The sequence below is a fragment of the Capricornis sumatraensis genome, chromosome 15, assembly GCF_032405125.1.
Source record: "Capricornis sumatraensis isolate serow.1 chromosome 15, serow.2, whole genome shotgun sequence".
Classification (NCBI taxonomy): domain Eukaryota; kingdom Metazoa; phylum Chordata; class Mammalia; order Artiodactyla; family Bovidae; genus Capricornis; species Capricornis sumatraensis.
The window spans coordinates 64,409,561-64,430,142 of NC_091083.1; the positions used below are offsets into that span (position 1 = coordinate 64,409,561).

Sequence of the window (20,582 nt, forward strand, 5' to 3'; positions counted from 1 at the left end):
ATAATGGGTTTATGGGGAAAGTCAAGTTGGAGCAGACCACTCAAATCCTATGCAGTTTTGTTACCAGAGTGCTAACAAAAGCAGTAATAATCCTAAATAAAAAATCTAGCACTAAGAATTTCTACTTGGATTTGCAGTCACTATCATTTTTTTTAAGTAGGTTAATCTCTTTTTTAAAAATTAATTAATTTTTGGTTGCACTGGGTCTTTATCATTGTGTGTGGGCTTTAGTTGCGGCAAGCAGGGGTTACTGTTCGTTGTGGTGCATGAGCTGCTCATTGCGGTGGCTTCTCTTGTTGCAGAGCACAGTCTCTAGGCCTACGGGCGTCAGCAGTACATGAGCTCAGTAGCTGGGGCTCTTGGGCCCTAGTGTGCACAGGTTTCAGTAGTTGTGGTTGCTCTGCAACGTGTGAAATCTTCCCAGACCAGGGATCAAACCCAGGTTCCCTGCATTGGCAGGAAGACTCTTATCCACTGTACCACCAGGGAACTCCACCGTCATTACTTGTTTAAGTCAGTCCTTTGCAGACTTAAATCCTGGAGTTGTGCTTCTTCCTTTGAGATGTAGGTCCTTGAGTTTTACTTCCAGTCAGAAACTAATTTTATCAAAATTAATGACCCAAGGAGTAGGCTTCTTCATTAGTCAGTTTTGGGGTAGGATATGAGAAGAGAATTTGATTCAAGTAGCTGCCTGAGCTGATCCAGAAGCCCAGTTAAAATTTTTAAATGACTCGGGGTGGGATACCTGTACAGCTTTTTACCCCTTCTAATTCTAAGAAAACTTGCTCTTGATTGCTTCAAAACATGAACATGCTTGGAAAAATCACCTTATATACAGAATAGATAATTTGTTAAGTGCTGGATGCTATCTCCCCCTTTTTAAAAGATGGAAGTATACAGATTATAACCCATGCTCAAGGACCAACAACTTAAGAAGAATAATCTTGGCTTTCCATGGATTCTTTTCTTTTTGATCCTCTGTGCTGAGTTTGAATCTTGAGGTGGATCTGAGCTCTTCCATAACATTTCATTTAGGGAATGAATTCTTTCTTTTCAGGCCCGAGTGACTAAGGGGTGCACCATTGTTATGCCTTTCAACCTGTCACAAGGAAAGAAAAGAACATTTGATGAGACGGCTTCTACCTACGTTCCCCTTGCACAGCAGGTCGAAGCATTCCATAAACGAACCCCTACCAGATACCACCTGAGGAACAGGAAGGATGATATTAGTAAGTTTCTTTCTAGTATCATACCTGGCTGGAGCCTCCCCTAGAATTCCCTTTGCTTGCATCTTAGGTACAAATTTGTCTTTAGTTGAAATCCTTGTTTTTGAACTAAAGCATGGCATATGTTGTATGCAGACAATAAATGTACCCATAGTTGAACATTTCTCAAACCACCTAGCTATGTGTCCACTCACACCCATCAACCACCTTGATCCTCCTGGTCAGTAATTGGCTGAGGGGAATTAAGGTAACATGAAATGTCATGACACATCAAGGTTATCTTTGCCATGTGTCAAGGTGCACACTTACCTACAGAAAATGAAAGCTTTCTATTCACTTAATGTTGTGTGCTTTTTGTTCATTGTTTCAAAAAATTTTGACTGTTGCAAAGCAGACACTCTGTGTGATGTAGGCAGTATCAGTCAGTCAGTCAGTTTAGTCACTCAGTCGTGTCTGACTCTTTGCGACCCCATGAATCGCAGCACACCAGGCCTCCCTGTCCATCACCAACTCCCAGAGTTCACTCAGACTCACATCCATCGAGTCAGTGATGCCATCCAGCCATCTCATCCTCTGTCATCCCCTTCTCCCCCTGCCCCCAATCCCAGCATCAGAATCTTTTCCAATGAGTCAACTCTTCGCATGAGGTAGGCAGTATAGAAGTGAGCAAAACAGACTTGGTGCTTCTCAACATCAAGTTTGTAATTCAGTGAGAGAGATAAATAGGTCATCACAGATCATTGTGAGTGCTGTGAATGTGGAGTGAAATGTAAGAATCAAAGGAAGTGCGAGACAGGGAGGGCAGGTCTGTGTGCTGAGAAGTCCAGGCAGGGAAATACAGGAGAGAAAAGAGATACCCAGTGGTTAAGACCCTGTGCAGGTAGGAGAGGGATACTTAGCACAGGTGGGGTGATTGTTCTTTGAAAGGGGAGCAGAAGAGAGCAACAAGTGCAAATGTTGGTTAGTTTGTAGATTTGGTGGTGAACAGATGAGAGGAAGCTAATCTAACAGTGTCTATCTTTATAAAATACCTCCTAAAAGAAGTTTGAGGATTGGAGGTGTGGTGTAACCTAGTTGTCAACCGTGCAGGGTAGTATTCTGGATAAAGCAAAATCTGGTTGTTTGACTTTGAAGGTTTCTGAATTTTTCCTGCCTTTGCCTAGGCACTGTTTAGTGCTATTTTAGGTAGCCAGATGAGTTAGTTCCTTTAAGGACAGCATTTCCTAATGTAATCATGTTCTTGTAGCCATTTATCAAATTTTATATCATGAAAATAATCTTTTTTATTCTAATGGAAATGTAAGTATTAACCATGACTTTCCAAATATATGTGACTCTTAGAGTCTGGTATTCTTCTCTTAGAATCTTGGACCTAGCAAATAGAAAGAAAAATTATTTTCTGCAATTTTTATTTAAAATTTTGGACTATTATAGCTCAATAATAGTTATATGTATACTTCAAGCCTGGCTTATTTCTAAAATAAGTAGATTTGTTTTCATCTCCAATTGTTAGGTGGTAAGGTGGTAAGAAAGTTCATTCTGGGTAATTATGAAAATTGACAAGGTTGCTTCTGGCCAGGTAAATAGTATTTTCTGTGAATGATGATGGTGATCTTAATATTGATGCTTTGACATAGCTTTTTTTTTTTTTTTTACTTTTTTCATTTGACTTTCTGTGGGAGATAGTCTTGATGTTTTGATATAGATGCTTTTAAGGAGTTCATAATACTGGAAATTGTTACTTGGTCTTTAAAAATGCCTTATTTTAAATCTTATTTGTCAATAACATGCAAAATAGTTGGCACTGTCAGTAGAAAGGCAGTGCAGGCCTCTGCAGTGATAAGAAATCGATCAGACACAAATGGATTTTAGATTCAGAAGATGATAGCAAAGTTTACCCACAGGCTACCTTTATCGTCACCTCTCAATAGAGAGTGATAGGGGAGAAGGGACTGAATGTTTGTCAGACTGAGTGATGTGAGCTGAGCTGAGCTGAGTGTGAGGGGCCAGCCACTCTGTGGCTTAGCATCTCTGGGCTGCCTAGCTGTGTCAGCACCTACAGGTAAACGGGGTCTTAGCTAGGTGAATGTCTGTGATCTTGGTTTACAGTGCCATTACCCTCCAAATCTGTGGTCAGAATATGCAGAGACCCACAGACTCCTGTGCTGCAAACCAAACATCGTACACGGCCTGTGACCTGCAAGAGTGCAGCGGATCTGGAGGCCGAGGAGCTTGAGAAGCAGCAACAGTAAGTTCCACTGGCAGTATTTGAGGAAGAGTTCCCAAAACCTGCCTGCTTGCTTTTCACTTCTGTAAGAGGGACAGTTACTATTTTTCTTGCCTTGGAAATTATGGTATTTGAGCTACAGTCTCCGCCTTGCCTCTGTGATGAAAGGATTGAAAGTGGGAGTAGCGAGCTTTCCTGGAGTGTAAACTGGTAAAAAAAAAAAAAAAAAAATCAGAGGTTGGGGTTGGGAGAATTTGATTCCAATAAAGAGTGCCCTTTGAGGTTTAGGTAAATCTCACCCTTTTATGGCTACCTAAGGGATTGTTACAACTGTTACCAGTGGAGAGAACTGGGATTTAATGTGAGTTAAATCTGGGGGTTGTCTCCTGTGGCCTTCTTTCTCCCTTCTTGTACTTCTTTTGGGAAGGGGGAGTTTCTTTTCTCAAAAGAAGTACAAGAGAAACCCCAGTCTTTAGAGTGGTGGGGATGTTAGACTGTCTTTTTTTTTCCTTTGCTCTCCAGGCAGGGATAATGGCTATAGAGAGCTGAATTTTTGTTGTACATGATGGATAATCTTAATGGTTACTTTTTTTCTTTTCTGGTTTTGGCCTACTTTGTTTAGTCTTCATTTTATTAAAAATATCTTTTTTTGTGGTTATCGCTTAACCTCTCGCCTTACAGATACAAATTCAAAGCACAGGAACTTGATCCCAGAATTCTTGAAGGTGGGCCCATCTTGCCTAAGAAACCGACTGTGAAGCCACCTACTCAGCCTGTTGGCTTTGATTTAGAAATTGAGAAAAGGATCCAGGAGCGGGAGTCAAAGAAGAAATTGGAAGAGGAACACTATGAATTTCATTCCAGGCCCTGCCCTACTAAGATCTTGGAAGATGTTGTGGTAAGAGTGGGGAAGCCCTGTGAGCTGGTAGAAGTGTCATGCTCACAACCACATATCCACCCAGTCACACATGTTTGGATACTGTGATCAGGACATTGTATTAGGTGCTCTGGGTGAAAGAGAGACATGGCAGAGGTGGATTTTGCTCTTAGGAAACTTAAAGTCCAGTATGGGATCATAAAGTAGCCAGTGGCAGAGCTGGGATATGAATTTAGGTAATGTGGTTCAAAGGTCCATGCTCTTGTATTAAAATAGGAAGTACCTTTTAAAATGATGAAAGGTTCTTAGGAAAATGTGTGATTATTTTTTAAAAAGCTGTCTACATCCTACCTAAATATCATCAGTATTACCTGAACTCCATTTTTAGAAACACTGATGGAGGAAATTGGTTTGGCAGTTTGTTGTACTTTGGAAATGTTGTGGTGAAGTGGTAAGTGGGGACGGGTGACTAGAGTTCATGAGGAGTTAGTTAAGTGAGATCATAGAGTAGTGTTGTACTGGGTAATGTGTTGTTGAGAGTTCTGGATAAATGGATCAGCAAAACACTAGGTGAGTAAGTAAGAACCTACTGAACTGATATGGTATGCTGTAGGGTAGTCACTGCCAAATCACCTGCGTCTCAGAGTCCTCTGGGATTTTGTTACATAAACAGATTCCTGGGCCCCACCCCTGGAGTTTTGATTGTCAGGTGCAGCATAGGTTAGAGAGCCCCGATGAAGACCTTAGTGTCTGACACAGAGTAAGCAGTTGTGCTGTTAATAGTAATAACTGTTGCATGCTTACATTGTGCAGCGTTTTACATAGATTATCTTATTGATTTCTCATAACAACTCTTAAGAAATAGGTTCTATTTTTATCCTTAGTTTTCAGATTAGCAGAGAGATGCTAAGAGGTGTCTAGTATGCAGAACCAGGATTTGAACCTGTCATCTCCTTAAGCACTGTGTTTCTCTACCTCACAATGCTTTTATCATTATTTATTCTGACAAGTGCAGTTTTGAGTTTGTTTTCAGCTCTTTCCCTACTGAAATTTCCAGGGACTTCAACTTTTGGATTTTAGAGAAAACAAAGCATAGAAGGAGTCATAGATATATTTATTTATTCCTTCTATTCTCTTCATCTTTTTTAGAAAAGGGGGGCTTTCTTTGAAGGAAGAACATGGCTTGCCCATGGCTTGCCCAGCTTTTTAAAAGTTGATGGCAGAACTGAAGTTAGGTGTCTTAACTTTTAGTGCTTTACTCTTAAAGCAAAAGAACATGCCTCCAGAGCCTGAGTGCAGCTGTCTGTCTGCGACTGTTGTCTCCATCTGTGTCCCCTCGATGCTGAAGCTCTTTCCTGTGTCCTTACAGCGTTTCTTGTGCTCTCCCACTTGTTGATAGGTGGCAAGGAGACAATGGGGCTGATGAGAGATGGGCTTGGGCAGCAGTGGGCCTTAAGGCAGGGATGAGAAAAGGGCCCTTCGGGCCAAGGTGGAGTGATGAAAGCCTTGAGCACCAGGGTGTGAAATGTGAACTTGGTGCCGACATGTAGTGGGGAGTTGGGGCTCCACAGAGGTGGATATGATATCAGTGAGGCCAGTGAGTAATTTTAGCAGCGATATTTTAGGGACTTGGGGACACCAGCAGGCTTAAAAAATTTTTTATTCATAGTCCCTGAGATAACATTGCTTCATGGTAATTCCTAATTGCTCTGGGATAGGCCTCATAACTTGTCCCAGGGCACTTGGGGGCATATCTGCCTTAGGGAGACATGCTCACCCCTTACATCCCATCCCGGGCTGCTTTTCCTAAATGTGTCTTTTATCCATCCACGTTGCCCACTTACACCAGTTTGTCAGCTCTTTAGAAATACCCTCCCTCAGCTTCCTTTCAGAGCTTCCCCATTCCTTCAGCTACATATTCTGTTGGGTTTCTTCAGAGCGCTTGTGAAAATCAAAAAATGCTTGGTTTGTTACTCTTTCATTGTCTTTTCTTTCCTCCACTAGAATATGAGCTCCCAGATAGCAAGGACCATGTCTGTCTGTTTTGTTCACTCCTGCTTCCGCAACATCTAAGCATAGCATAGGCACTGGGGTATTGAACAACTGTGAGAGACAATACAAGCTGAAATCCATCAGCCTGTGTTAGACACTGGGAATTCAAATGAAATCAGACATAGCCTTCATCCCCAAAGCTTTCACAGTCTGGAAGAGCAGATTGGCATGTAGACAAATAAAGACAGTAATACTAATCAACATATGTTCCCTGAACAATTACTACTTCTTGTAGGTGCTCTAGAGGAATGCAAATGGCAGTATCTCTACCCTCAAGGAGCTTATAACTAAAAACAATTTAAAACAGTAAAACAAAAAGCTTTCTCTGTTTCTAGAAACCTAGTTTCTTTATTTCTATTTCTGAATGAGCCCCCTGATGGCTTTGATTGCAGTGGAGATGGGGTATGGATTGATTTTCATAAATCACCTTTCCTTCTCCCCCAAGTAATATGAGGATTGATCCCACTCATAGAAATATCTCTTTCCTGGCTTACTTGTTAGAGATTTCTTTCAAAATGCATATCTCTCTGCTGGGAGGATGCAGACAGAGGGGAAAAGTAAGAAAGGAATTATTTTAGCGCTAAGTGAGTTCTCAGATATTTATTTCAATTATTTTTATGAAAAGAAAGAAAAACAAGGACACGTTATAGAGATTGGAATGAAAGCTGGGCTAGAAAAGACCTCTGACTTCTTGTGCAGTGTTCTTTCCATTTCCACCTGTCCTGGCTGTGTTCAAGCTCCAGGCTGGTGTCCACCTGTCCAGGATGTAGAACAAGAGATTTTTGTTGTTTTCTGGTAAGCATTAGATGAAAACCTACTTCATAAACTTTTGTCAGTCTGGTTATAAGTTCTATATTAAATTTTACTGTATTAGTGATTCTGATTTTCTTTGGAAAGTATGTGACAACTTTTCACAGCAGATTGAAGCTCCACTTTACAGTAATCAGCTTGAGAGAGTATGTATTCTTTCCAAAGATTTGGAAAAGCCACTTGTCTTAGATGTTGTGGCAGTTTTTTGGATCTCTTCAACAATACCAGGTCTTGTTACTTTAAAGATTAATTAGCTTTTAGAAGTTGGTCTCAAGTCATTCAGAACTAAAACTTCAGAGTAGTCCAGAGTAATGAAGCTGGAAACAATATTGCTTAATTAAAACTAAAGAGTGAGCAACTGCCTTGCATGGCCCTAAAACTGGCTTTGAAGGCCACTCCAAGAAAGACATTCCAAACATGTTTGGAGCAGTTGCAGCATTCTTGGGATTAAGAAGTCTCCCAAAGTATAAATTAGAGTCCAAGAGTCTTCAAGGTATAAATTCTGTTATTCATGCTTACAGTATTCATTCAACGAACATTTACTGAATGCCTTATACTTGCCAAGATAATAACAGTCCTTACTCTCAAAGCACTCATAGCAGGAGGAGATGAGTATCTTAAATTAACAAGGGCAATGAAGGTTTTTTTTTTTTAATAAATTTTGCTGTGCACAGGCTTTCTCTAGTTGATGTGAATGGGGACTCTTCTCTAGCGGTGCATGGGCTCTGGGGAGCTCCGGTTCATCACTAGTTGTGGCCTATAGGCTCAGTTACCCAGTGGCATGTGGGATCATCCCAGACCAGGGATCAAACCTGTGTCCCCTGCATTGGCAGGTGGATTCTCAACCACTGGATGACCAGGGAAGTCCTGCAATGAAGTTTTTGTATGTACCATAATAAACTGTGTACAAGGGAGAGTGGGATCAGTAGGTTCAGGGAGTGATCTACTGACGGGTTTTATGAAAGAGGAAATGCTTTAGTGGAGGCTTGAAAAGAAAGATTAGATACTTCCCAGCAGCTGGAGCATTTCAGAGAGAGCATAGGCAAAGGTACTGAGATGAGAACCAGTGTTAAATTTTGGCAGTTGCCAGTAGTTCATTGTGGCTGGAAGGTGATGTCTAGAGAGGGACAGGAGACATGCCTGGAGAGTCAGGCAGGGTACCAAATTATGAAGCACCTTGTCCTTCATGCTAAGGAATATGTTATACTGTTCTAAGTAGACATTAGGAGCCATTAAAGAATTTTAAATCAGGAAGTAACATGATCAGATCTTTTGACTGTATAAGAAGATGGACTCACAGAATGAGATGAGAAGCTGAAAATTGTTAGTGGGCTAGTGGAACAGTGTGGCCTGTGGCATAACAATGAAGAGTTAGAGAAGTGGAATAGAGAGCTGATGGGGGAAGCATATGGATGTGGGTGTAACAAATAAGGAGTTACTGAGGATGTCTTTAAGATATTTAAAAAATTGATCTGGTCATACACTTTATGAAGAACAACAGCCCTAGAGATTGCCAGATTCATGATAGAGGGTAAACTCTAGCAGAGTTAGAAAATACTTGTGGAACAGCTTTCTAAAATATGTTAGTTTGAATCACGTGCATAGTGCGATACACATAATTCAATCGAAAGGATTTGAAATGTTGGCAGTGTTTTGGAATCACAAAGCAGAAAAATCTTCAAAGGAGTTGAATGTGTAAGAATTAAGGAATATAGAGATTCAATGCCTCTTTTAATCTGCTCCCAAAGAGATGTGAGAGTTGATAGTTTGGTGTTCTTTTCGAATTTTGTTTTCTATGCTTAGATTAATTATATATATATATTGTTTTATTTTTAGTGTATATGCAGGTATCTTTTGATTTGACTTATTAAAATTTTTTTGGAGTATAGTTGATTTACAGTGTGTTAGTTTCAGATGTACAGCAAAGTGATTCTGTTATATACATAAACATATAGTCATTTTTTTTCAGATTCTTTTCCCATATAGGTTATTTTAGAATATTGAATAGAGTTCTCTGTGCTATATAGTAGGTCCTGTTGATTTTCTGTTTTGTATATAGTAGTGTGTGTGTTAGTCCCAAGCTCCTAATTTATCCCTGCTCACCCCCCATCCCCTTGCCCCTATTTCCCCTTTGGTAACCATAAGTTTATTTTTGAGATCTGTGAGTCTGTTTCTGTTTGTGAATAAGTTCATTTATATTATTTAAAAAATTTTGATTCCACATTTAAGTGATACCATATATTTGTCTTTCTACATGTACATTTTAAAAACACAAAATATTTTTTGTTTCAGCCACTTGTCCCTCCTCTGTCAATATTATGAATACTGTTCTATGTCAGTAATGAAGATTTATTTTATTTTTTGATGACTGTATAATATTCTATTGTGTGGATATGCACCATAGTTTAAGAAAGGATTTAACCAGTTGTTTTTATTCTTTTTAAAACTATTATATTGAAATATACCTAAAAACTAAACTAGAGATCAAATATTAAGGTGTAATATTGGGTGAAAGAGTATGACCATTTAAAGGTTTAATAGCTAATTCCTAAAGATTGTACCAGCTTGTGTCCTATACCTCACCCAACTGTATGTGACTGCCCACTTCTCGTCAGATGCCAACCAACACTGATATTAATTAGTCTTTAAAGTGTATTACTCAGTCTTTTAGATGAAAAATGCCTGATTATAGTTTCTAAAATTTTTGAGATTAAGCCTCTGTGTATCTTTTGTTAACTTCTTGCTCTTTGTCCAGTTATTTGGCAAAAGGAAATTAAGCTAGACCTTGCCCAGTGCTTTTTTCCATTCACCTTTTGAGGGTAACATTTTAAAATATAAGTTCTTATTGTAGAGCTGTATGTGAAATAGGTTTAGGAGAATGGACCATATTCTGTCCCTAGTTAACATTTGGAAATCCTTTTTGATTTTGTTTTTAAGGGATTGGGGTATAAAAGGGAGAGAAGCAATAAAATATTGACATTAGTTTATTTTGTGGTGTTTTTCAAAAATACCAAAAAATATTTTGATGAGTTTTATTTTTTATTGAATATATAACTCAAACTATGTTTTTTGCTGATCTTCTGTCATGTTAATCCACCTTTGGAGTACTAATACATACCAGTGTTAGGTGGATAAATAACAACTAGCCTTTTTTGATTTCTGATACATGAACTTCTAAGAGGGGTATTAATTTCATCACATAACCTAGTTGAGATTGTTCTGGGATATCTAATTGAGTTGTTTACTCTCTTCAGGGTGTTCCTGAAAAGAAAGAGCTTCCAATCACTGTTCCAAAGTCACCAGCCTTTGCTCTGAAGAACAGAATCAGAATGCCCACCAAAGAAGATGAGGTGATTCCCTAGGATGGGATCTCTATTCCTTCTGCATAATCAATTTAAGCATTGTGTGCATGCTAAGTCACTTCAGTTGTGTCCGACTCTGCGATCCTATGGACTGTAGCCCACTAGGCTCCTCTGTTCATGGGTCTCCAGGCAAGAATACTGGAGAGGGTTGCCATGCCCTTCTCCAAATCTAAATGTTACTCTTTCTTAAACATAGAGGAATTCAAAGGCAGTCATTCTTGCTGAAGTTGTCTTAACAATGGGTATGAATGATTGATCATCTATTTTTGCTCTTCCAAGAACAAAGTAGTAAGTGTATGAGGCTCTTTGCCAACAAAGGTCCATCTAGTCAAAGCTATGGTTTTTCCAGTAGTCATATACAGATGTGAGAGTTGGACCATAAAGAAAGCTGAGTGCCGAAGAATTGATGCTTTAGAATTATGGTGCTGGAGAAGACTCTTAAAAGTCCCTTACACAGCAAGGAGTTCAAGCCAGTCAGTCCTGAAAGAAATCAACCCTGAATGTTCATTGGAAGGACTGATGCTGAAGTGGAAACTCTGATACTTTGGCCATCTGATACAAAGAGCTGATAACATTGGATAAGACCCTGATGCTGGGAGATGGAGGGCAGGAGGAGAAGGGGGCAACAGAATGATATGGTTGGACAGCATCACCAACTCTGTGGACGTGAATCTTAGCAAACTCTGGGGCACAGTGAAGGACAGGGAAGCCTGATGTGCTGCAGTCCTTGGGGTCTCAAAGAGTTGGACATGACTTAGCAACTGAATGACGATGAGTCATTTTGGCTTTCAGTGGTAACTGGTTGTAACGAGTTATGTTTGTTTCCATTGAATTGAAAAGTCAGTCTTTTTTTAAGACCTATACTCTATTTTGCCTGAGCTATTGTCATCATTCAGTGAAAGATTTTTAAAATTTACACTAAGTAGTTACATCTGCCCTGTCCTATCTCCATTGACCCAAGGGTTAAAGAGGTAACTATGTGGTGATGGTTCATGAAGTTGAAATACATAAACTGTCATTGATCAGGCTAGTTTCTTGTTACATCTCCCTTTTTATCTATAAATATCCAGAGTTAGGGTAATTTTATAGCATATCTCAAGCATAAACCTTTTTATAGATTCATTTGAAACTAGAATACACAGTAATCTTATGTTACCAGCTTGAACCCAGTCAACTTACTTGGTCCTATTCTGGGTTTAGCAACTGGAAATACTCCCAGTCACATGCTTTAGCAGAGTCTGGAGGCTGGGTCAAAAAAGAGGCCAAAGGTATATGCTTGGTTAGGACTTTTCTTCTGTTCTTCATTTTACTCACAGTTTGAGCTCATTTAGTTTTTCCAACCTTCCTGTGAAAAATTTTAGATGCTTTAAAGGTAATTGTGTTAGTTTATCAAATGCTTTCACATTGATCTTACACCTGTGAGTTAATAAATGACTTAGTAGGTTGGTGAGTTGGTAGGTATCCCTCTTTGATAGAAAAGGAAGCTAAGACACCTGAGAGGTTGAGTGACTTGCCTCAATGACTTCTTTCATATATTGTCTTCTGACTTCACATTCAGAGGAGGTGAGAGAGTGCCGGAAGCCAGTGTGAGGAATCCCGCCCGTGACAAGGTCATGAGGAAGGAAGCTGACATACGCAAGGCGTGCTCAGACTTCAGGGACCCCTCTGGAAATTCCTACGCATGTACCCCAACAAAAATCTGCCAGCTTTTGTGCTCTGCTTTTCCACTCTTCTGACATTTTCTGGAAAAAGTCAATTCAGGGCTTTTAGTCTTCTACATTTGAAAGAGTGTTTCAATCCAAATACCCCTCTGATGGCTTTCTAGCCTGCCTGCAGGACTCGTACAGCTGCGCATGTGATTGTTTGAGGCCTCCTGACCGCAGGAGGCACAGGAAGCTTAAAACATCCTAGGAATGTAGGAGCTTCCGAGGAGTCAAAATCTTTAGAATAGGACTGATTAAAAGTTTCATTTGTTGGGTCAATGCTTGCTGCCAAATTTTCATATCCTTTATTTTTAGATATAGTTGGTATATAGAAAAACAAGTAGTAGACCTTGTATTAGCAACATTAGATCTTTGAGTTAAGTACCTTCTTTGTTATAACCCACTGCGCCTTTGTTCTATAGAGATGTAACTTTAGCGCTTTAAGGAGATGTAGATTAAAGAAAAACACTTCAGGGGAAACAAAATTAACATTCCTTAAGGAAGAGAGCCAAAAAGTGTTAACAAGCCTCTTGGCCAGAAGATAATGTAAATCACCTGAGACCTTTTGTATACAAAATGATGTATAGAAAGAATCTGGGCTGCGAACGCTACATAATTTTGTGTTACCCATCGATCTCCATTTATCAAAAGTATAAAAGGCCTTCTGAACAATAAAGGATGGGACCAGTTTCTCGGACCAGTTTCTGGAACTAGTCTCTCGGCCTGCTTTCTGGGGAATCTGGCTCCCCCCGTGTCTCTCTCTCATTTTCTCTCCCTTTCCCTCTCTCTGCTCTTTAATTGCAGGCTGAATTTTCATCTGGGACGCGGAGGCTCGCCAGGTCTACTTATTTGCCCTGGCTGTTAAGACCCGCGCGAAAGGGAGCTTAAGGCGAGGCACCCTTAGATATTCAAGTGGGTGCCGGTGGCCCAACGTAGATGGTGCAAATTCCTTGTCTGGAATTTTATTGGTCTTCCGCGTAAACCAAGCTATTCAGCCCTCTTCCTCCACTTAATCTTCCTACTACACTATAGTTTCTTAATAAATAAATGAGTCTTTCCACGCCAACGCCGTCCACCCTTCGAATTCCCTGGATCCACCGGGGCTGGACCCCAGCAAGAGAGTGAGAAATCTTGTCTCTAAAACTGCAATTTTTTCCTTCAGGAAGAGGAGGAGCCAGTAGTGATAAGAGCTCAACCTGTGCCATATTTTGGAATGCCTTTTAAGCCCCAGATCCCAGTGGGGAGAACTGTGGAAGTATGCCCTTTTTCTTTTGATTCCCGGGACAAAGAACGTCAGTTACAGAAAGAGAAGAAAATAAAAGAACTCCAGAAAGGAGAGGTAGGTGTTCCATTTCTATAAGTAGCATAATATTAATACTAGTCTTTAATCCCTCAAAGGTAATCTTTATCTTGCACTTTTTAAAAAGTTTATTTATTTGGCTGCATCGGGTCTTAGCTGCGCCTTGCGGGATCTTCATCACAGCACATGGACTCTCTAGTTGTGGTTCATGGGCCCCAGAGCATGTGGACTCTCTAGTTGCCCCGTGACATGTTAGTTCCGTGTTTCCTGCATTGAAAGGCAGTTCTTAACCACTGGACCACCAGGGAAGTTCCTTATGTTGTACTTTTAACTGTATAATCACTAACTTCCTTTGATCCCTCTAAGAACCTTATGAAGTATAAATAGGGCAAGTAATTTAAATAACCATTCTGGAAGTTAAGCACAAGGAAGTTAAGTGACTTGCCCCCAGGATCATGCTGGTAGTTATTGGCAAAATTGGGAGGAAAGCCTTGATTTCCTTTTGAGCTTATTAGTTTTCTGTACTGTGCTGGTTTGAAAAACTTGCCTTTCATATTTTTCAGATTCATCCAAATATTCTGGAGCAGCTGTGGCTTTCTGACTAGAAAGGCCTTATCTTAAATCTTACATTTTCTTTTCTATTAGGTGCCTAAGTTCAAGGCACATCCTTTGCCTCACTTTGACACCATTAACCTGCCAGAAAAGAAGGTGAAGAATACCACCCAGGTTGAGCCATTCTGCTTGGAGACGGACAGAAGAGGTGCCCTGAAGGCACAGACTTGGAAGCACCAGGTGGGGATGGGGAGAGCAGTTAAAATGTGAATTGCTTGACTGTTGGTTTGTTACAGTAGGTAGACCTGCTACACCAGCCTTCATCTGGGAACTAACTTACTGGATTGTTTTAGGGACTCTTACTGTAGATCTCTGAAGGAGATCAGCTCTGGGATTTCTTTGGAAGGAATGATGCTAAAGCTGAAACTCCAGTACTTTGGCCACCTCATGCGAAGAGTTGACTCATTGGAAGAGACTTTGCTGTTGGGAGGGATTGAGGGCAGGAGGAGAAGGGGATGACAGAGGATGAGATGGCTGGATGGCATCACTGACTCGATAGACGTGAATCTGAGTGAACTCCGGGAGTTGGTGCTGGACAGGGAGGCCTGGCGTGCTGCGATTCATGGGGTCGTAAAGAGTCGGACACGACTGAGCGACTGAACTCAACTGACTGATTGTAGTCAGGGGTCAGAAAACTTTTTCTATAAAATACCATATATTAAGTATTATAGATTGTGTAGGTTACATATGATCTCTGTCACATGTTGTGTGTTTCAACCCTTTAAAAATATAAACACCATCTTTATCCTAAGGGCTGTACAAAAAGACATTGCAAGCTGGATTTGGTCTGTAAGCTTAAGTTTGTAAGTGATCATCTGGAGAATGTGAGAGCTGATAGACTCTTTTTGTGACAGGAGATTCTTAAAGATCTCATCTATTTCATCTACTAGACTTGCTCATTAAATATTCACTTTCTTCTGTTGGTGCTTTGATAAGAAACTATATGATAAAAATAGATTCTCAGTAGAGTATGTTTTCTCAACATAGTGTGCTATTTGCTCTTTATAGATGATCGGTGATTTAAAACAGTTAATAGGTTGTTGGCTGGTTTAGTTGGGATCTAATTCTGCCTTGTCTGGGAAAAAATCTCCTCTGAATCCCTAAGTTTGTCAGTATTAATATTATCTCTTATTTTGGAATCTGTCCAGAAGGGGCTCTGGCTTGATCTTTGTAGAAAGTCACCCCTGTTGAAGCCCAAGAGATACGATTGATTAAGTTACTAAGTCTAGGCCCCTTGTTGGCACTGTTCTCTAGGAGAACTTAGGGCTGTTGCTTTGAAAGCAATCATGACATAGAATATGGGGGGTATTTTCCATAATAAAAAGATTTTTTAAGTTTTTCAGATGTATATAAAAGAAAGAAGAGTATAATGAACTTCCATGAATCTGTCACTGTGTTTTCTAGTGCTCAAAACATGGAAAATCTTACTTCATCTAACTTTCTACCTACTCATCTCTATACTGGATATTTCTGCCTACACAAGATTATTTTGAAGCAAATCCTAGGTGCCATCTCATTTTATCCAAAAATACTTTAGTGTGTAACTTTAAAATGCAAGGATTAAAAAGTTTTCATAACTCCAATGCTATTATCACACTTAAAAAGATTAACAGTAATTTCTTAATAGTGACAAATAGCATTCATATATCCCCTATCTCTCATTTTTAAAACAGTTGAATTGTTCAAATCAGGATCAAGAAAAGGTCCATATTTTATATTTGTTTGATAAATCTCTAAATCACTTTTCATCTATAGGCTGCTCTATGTGCATTTTGTACGTTGAATAAAAGGGATTGTTTGTCCTATCTAGGTTTTACAATCTGGATTTTGGTCATTGTGTTCCCATGGTATTGATTAGTAATTACCTGCTGTCTTTATAGATGAAACAATTCAGAAACATTCGAACTTGAGTAATTGAGGTGGTAGTTATGGAAAGTTGGTGGTTGCTTGGCTGACAGATTTTCTTTCTTACAGCTGGATGAAGAACTAAAGCAGCAGAAAGAAGCAGCTTGCTTCAAGGCTCGTCCAAACACTGTCATCTCCCAGGAGCCCTTTGTTCCTAAGAGAGAGAAAAAATCCATTATCGGTAGTATTTTATGTGTTCTTGAGGGATTGGGGAAGAATTGTGAGACTTCCTAGAACTGAGTTGTGTCAGTACAATGCTGTGTCAACCAGAAGCATTTGCGTGTAGAGATCTAGCATTTCTTCCTTAGATCTTTGTTGAATGTAGCAGAATAGTGTCTGGGAGGAAGCAGCTGGCATTTCAACAATTTTACTTCCCAGCTCAGAGAGTAGCAAGTAAGAAGGAAAGAGCTAGGACTTCTTTCTGGACTTCACCCTAAAGCTAGTCTTAGATAGAAGACATTTGATTCCTTTAAGAACTGAGCTGCGTTTCTAGAAAAGTGGGATTCTTCTCCTAAATCTGTCTCACAGTCACTATGTAGTTTTGAGCAAGCCACTATCTATATGGGTCTTGCTTTTCTCCTAATTAGATGATTTATAGGGGTCCTTGCTGCTGCTGCTGCTAAGTCACTTCAGTCGTGTCCGACTCTGTGTGACCCTATAGACGGCAGCCCACCAGGGTCCCCCCGTCCCTGGGATTCTCCAGGCAAGAACACTGGAGTGGGTTGCCATTTCCTTCTCCAATGCATGAAAGTGAAAAGTGAAAGTGAAGTCGCCCAGTCATGTCTGACTCTTAGCGACCCCATGGACTGCGGCCCACCAGGCTCCTCCGTCCATGGGATTTTCCAGGCAAGAGTACTGGAGTGGGGTGCCATTGCAACCCTGAAAATTTGAGGACTTTTTGTATGTGGTATACTTCACCTTTCTCCCCCTTGGGTTTCCTTTGAGCTCCGCCTTTCTGTTGCCATGCATCTTTGTACACTTGCTGGGTCTATGGGGCTAGGGTTCTGCAAGTCATGCTTGTGCACCAATATTCTCTCTGTTTCTGTACTCAGAGGGCCTTTCTGGTTCTCTAGTTCAGGAACCTTTTCAGCTGGCGACAGAGAAGAGAGCCAAGGAGCGGCAGGAGCTGGAGAAAAGAATGGCTGAGGTGGAGGCCCTGAAAGCCCAGCAGCTAGAGGAAGCCAGGCAGCAGGAGGAAGAGCAGCAGAAGGAGGAGTTGGCCAGACTACGGAAAGAACTGGTAACTGGGCAGCCTAAGTGCTGACTAACCCATGATTGCATCTGTTTTGTTTATCTGTACCTTGCCTTGTTCCAGAAGGGATCTAAGGTGGCCTCCAAGGATGCATCAGAGATGAGTGAAACCGAGAAGTCACGCAAACCAAGGGTGGTGACAAAGTTGACAAGTGAACGAGACCAAAGATGTTTATATTGTGATCCATGGATCTCCTAAGTTTATACTATAATTTTGGCCCTTTATGGGAACCAACCTGTCAGTTGCGAAACTTATCATAGTCGAGAGATATAAACAAACTAGTTATTTAAAAAAATACATTTTTCTTTGATCCTAGATTCAGTCAGAATTTCTTCCTAAAGAGAACATCACATGCTATGCCAGTGCACAATAACACATTTGTAGGACTTTTAAAAGAATTATTTTTGGTTGTGCTGGGTCTTCATTGCTGTGTGCAGGCTTCTCGTTATGGTGGCTTCTCCTGTGGCAGAGCATGGGCTCTCGGCCCATGGGCTTCAGTAGTTGCAGCACTTGGGGCTCAGTAGTTGTGCTTCATGGCATGTGGAGTCTTCCAGTCCAGGGATCAAACCCATGTCCCTTGCATTGGCAGGGGGACTTCTATCCACTGTACCACCAAGGAAGTCCCAGGACTCTTTATTTAACTTATTTTTATTATTGCCTTCAGGCTTAAGGAATAATAAGGAAACCAATGTGTTTTACAATTAGAATATATAGGTAAGGAAGGGCATGGGAATTGTGTGACAACTGTATTTTCATTTTCCTCGTAATACTTGATTCAGATCCCTTGGAGTTATAGTGCATATCAGTCCAGGTGACGTTCCATGCTATCACTAGATAATGATTTAAATATTAGTTACCCAAAAAGAAAGCTTAATTCACCTTAAGGGCCCTTTCACTAAGACGGTAGTAAGCCACATGAATTGCATTAATGAGGAACGTTTTAGATGGAACTTCAAATGCTTAGTGTAATAAAAGGATGACTGTGGAAATATATAAGTTATTGAGATTCTGTCTAAAATAGCTAAGCCAGCAGTTGATATAGCTGTTAGTAGAGGTGACAGTGCCAAGGAAGACTCTAGGGACAAACTATTAAAGGGGTAGCTTCTTGACAAAGCCAAGTTACTGTTTGCTGATTAGATGAAAAAATACATATATCCTCAGTCCAGATACACTCAGAAAGCCAGTCTCAAGTGTTTTGACTTTTCTTCACTGCTTGAGTCCTGCCTCTTGTGTTTATCCATATTGTAGAGCTCTTTAGTAATCTGGTTTGATTCAGGGTTAAGAACGGATGGGACCATGCCTTCTCCCAGCAGCGCTTCCTAGTTTTTTATTTGCTTGCTTGTTTGCTTTAAAGTACATACTTTTGGTGAATATTAAGACTCAGTAAGCTTAAGATTGTACTCTGACAGATTCTTAAGGTGTAACTCCCCTCTGATGCAATTGAGTATACCCCCACTATACCCCAGTACTGAACAGTCAGACTGGTGATACATGCACTCTGAGGAATCCACCAAGACCAGAAAAGAAATCTACCTGGGGAACATCCCTGGTAGTCCAGTGCCCTCCAGTGCAGGGGGTGAGGGTTCAGTTCCTGGTTGGGAAGCTAAGATCCCGCATGCCTCATGGCCAAAAAACCAGAGCATGAAAAACAGAAGCAACATTGTAACAAATTCAATAGTTTTAAAATGGTCCACATTACAAAAAAAAAAAAAACTTTAAAGAATAATAGAAATGAAATCTACTTGGGCTCCAGAGCTCTTAATGCTTTGCTGCTAGACTGTGTTGCCTTTTTCTCCCCTTCTCTTAATTAGTGACTGGGATGTGCAATACTATACAGAAATGTTCTCAAGAAAAATAAAAACACCCATAAGTGTAGTTCTCTAACATCCTTATCAATGGTAATTACATTTTTTTCTGCAGGTACACAAAGCAAATCCAATACGAAGATACCAGGGTGTGGAAGTCAAGTCCAGTGACCAGCCCCTGACTGTGCCTGTCTCACCCAAGTTCTCTACCCGATTCCACTGCTAAACTTGTCTTTGAGCTGCAGACACCATCTGGGAACCTGAGCTGCTTTTTCCATCAAACCAGGAGCCACCTTTGTCATGGGGGCATAGAGAGAATCCATTTCTCCAGGCTTTTTCCTACCCATGCCTTACAGAGCATGCCTGACAAGTGTGGACTCCCAATTTCATTGAGAGTTGTTTTCCTATATTATTGTGGCTAATAATGAGACTCAACTCATGTATGTCTCAACCAGACTCTTTGGAACCATCAGTATGATGGTTGACCTTCAGTATGGACCTCAATTCTGACTAGAATTTAAGCCTCTGTATCAGCGCAGTGTAATTTCTATTGCCCTTATCCCACCTCTCTCTTTCTATTTTAATCATAAAATAAACATAGTTAAATATTGAGAGATTTAAGTTATGGATTAAATGGAACTATCAGATTCTTTCCTCTTCTCTGTGCAAAAAGAATTTATAGTTAAGGGGCCCATCACTATGAGTGGGGAAGCCTCATGAACCGCCTGACAAGGAAGAGACTTGATTAACCAGAACCTCACAGCGGCCATCAGCCGCCTTCAGGCAGATCTGCTGTTCAGGCAGATTCTTCCCTTGTTGGTCCCTGTGATAACGGAACGCTGAGCAGTACATGTGTTAAGTCTTCCAGTGACCTGGACTGGAATAAAATTTGTTTTTCCCCTCTCTTTCCCCAGCCCCGATTTTTTGTTATTTGATGTTTCTACATCTGTTGAGCCCCTTTAGAGGTCACATCTTACTGGGGAAGTGGCTACTTTGAGAGGAGAGTCCAGGAGCTTTTAAAAGCATAGGCTCTGTCCTTAAAGGAAAGTGCTCTTTTCTGTCCTATGTCAGAATCCTTCCATTGTTTGTTAACTCCCTCCTAGGAATGACTCTGGAAACCCGTTATTCCTTCAAAACGGACTGTGCCTCCTTCTCCAAATGTGTTTTTTCTCATCTGGTAAACTCTTCCTTATGAAATCTTTCTCATAAATCTTTCCTTGACCATGTTGTCTCGTCCAGTAAGGATGATAACTTCCTTCTTTGTGCCTCCCAGATGTTTCTTAATGTATATATCTCTAGTAGAACAGGTAAACCACCGAGTTTCTTGGACTTGTTTATAAACTAGTAGAGATGTAGATAACTAAAATTATTATTCCTTGAAGATAAAAATTAGGGTAATCATATCCATGGTCCTTGTATTCTATTGGCACAGAATTTGCTAGGTTCATGTG

General features: G+C 40.4%; 1 protein-coding gene across 2 annotated transcripts in view; it reads left to right on the forward strand.

Moving 5' to 3' along the window:
• The window catches only part of TPX2 (TPX2 microtubule nucleation factor), a 56,396-nt gene extending 36,746 nt beyond the window's left edge, over positions 1–19,650 (forward strand). The window contains exons 10-18 of one of the 2 annotated variants that reach the window (XM_068987549.1): positions 1,058–1,229; positions 3,336–3,474; positions 4,135–4,351; positions 10,447–10,542; positions 13,420–13,596; positions 14,203–14,349; positions 16,144–16,255; positions 17,127–17,314; positions 19,247–19,650. In XM_068987549.1, coding sequence (XP_068843650.1) covers positions 1,058–1,229; positions 3,336–3,474; positions 4,135–4,351; positions 10,447–10,542; positions 13,420–13,596; positions 14,203–14,349; positions 16,144–16,255; positions 17,127–17,314; positions 19,247–19,357 — 1,359 coding nt within the window. In that variant the 3' untranslated portion in view covers positions 19,358–19,650. The remainder of the gene's footprint in view (positions 1–1,057; positions 1,230–3,335; positions 3,475–4,134; positions 4,352–10,446; positions 10,543–13,419; positions 13,597–14,202; positions 14,350–16,143; positions 16,256–17,126; positions 17,315–19,246) is intronic. The other variant, XM_068987550.1, reaches the window with a different exon arrangement.
• The last annotated feature ends 932 nt before the right edge of the window (positions 19,651–20,582 follow it).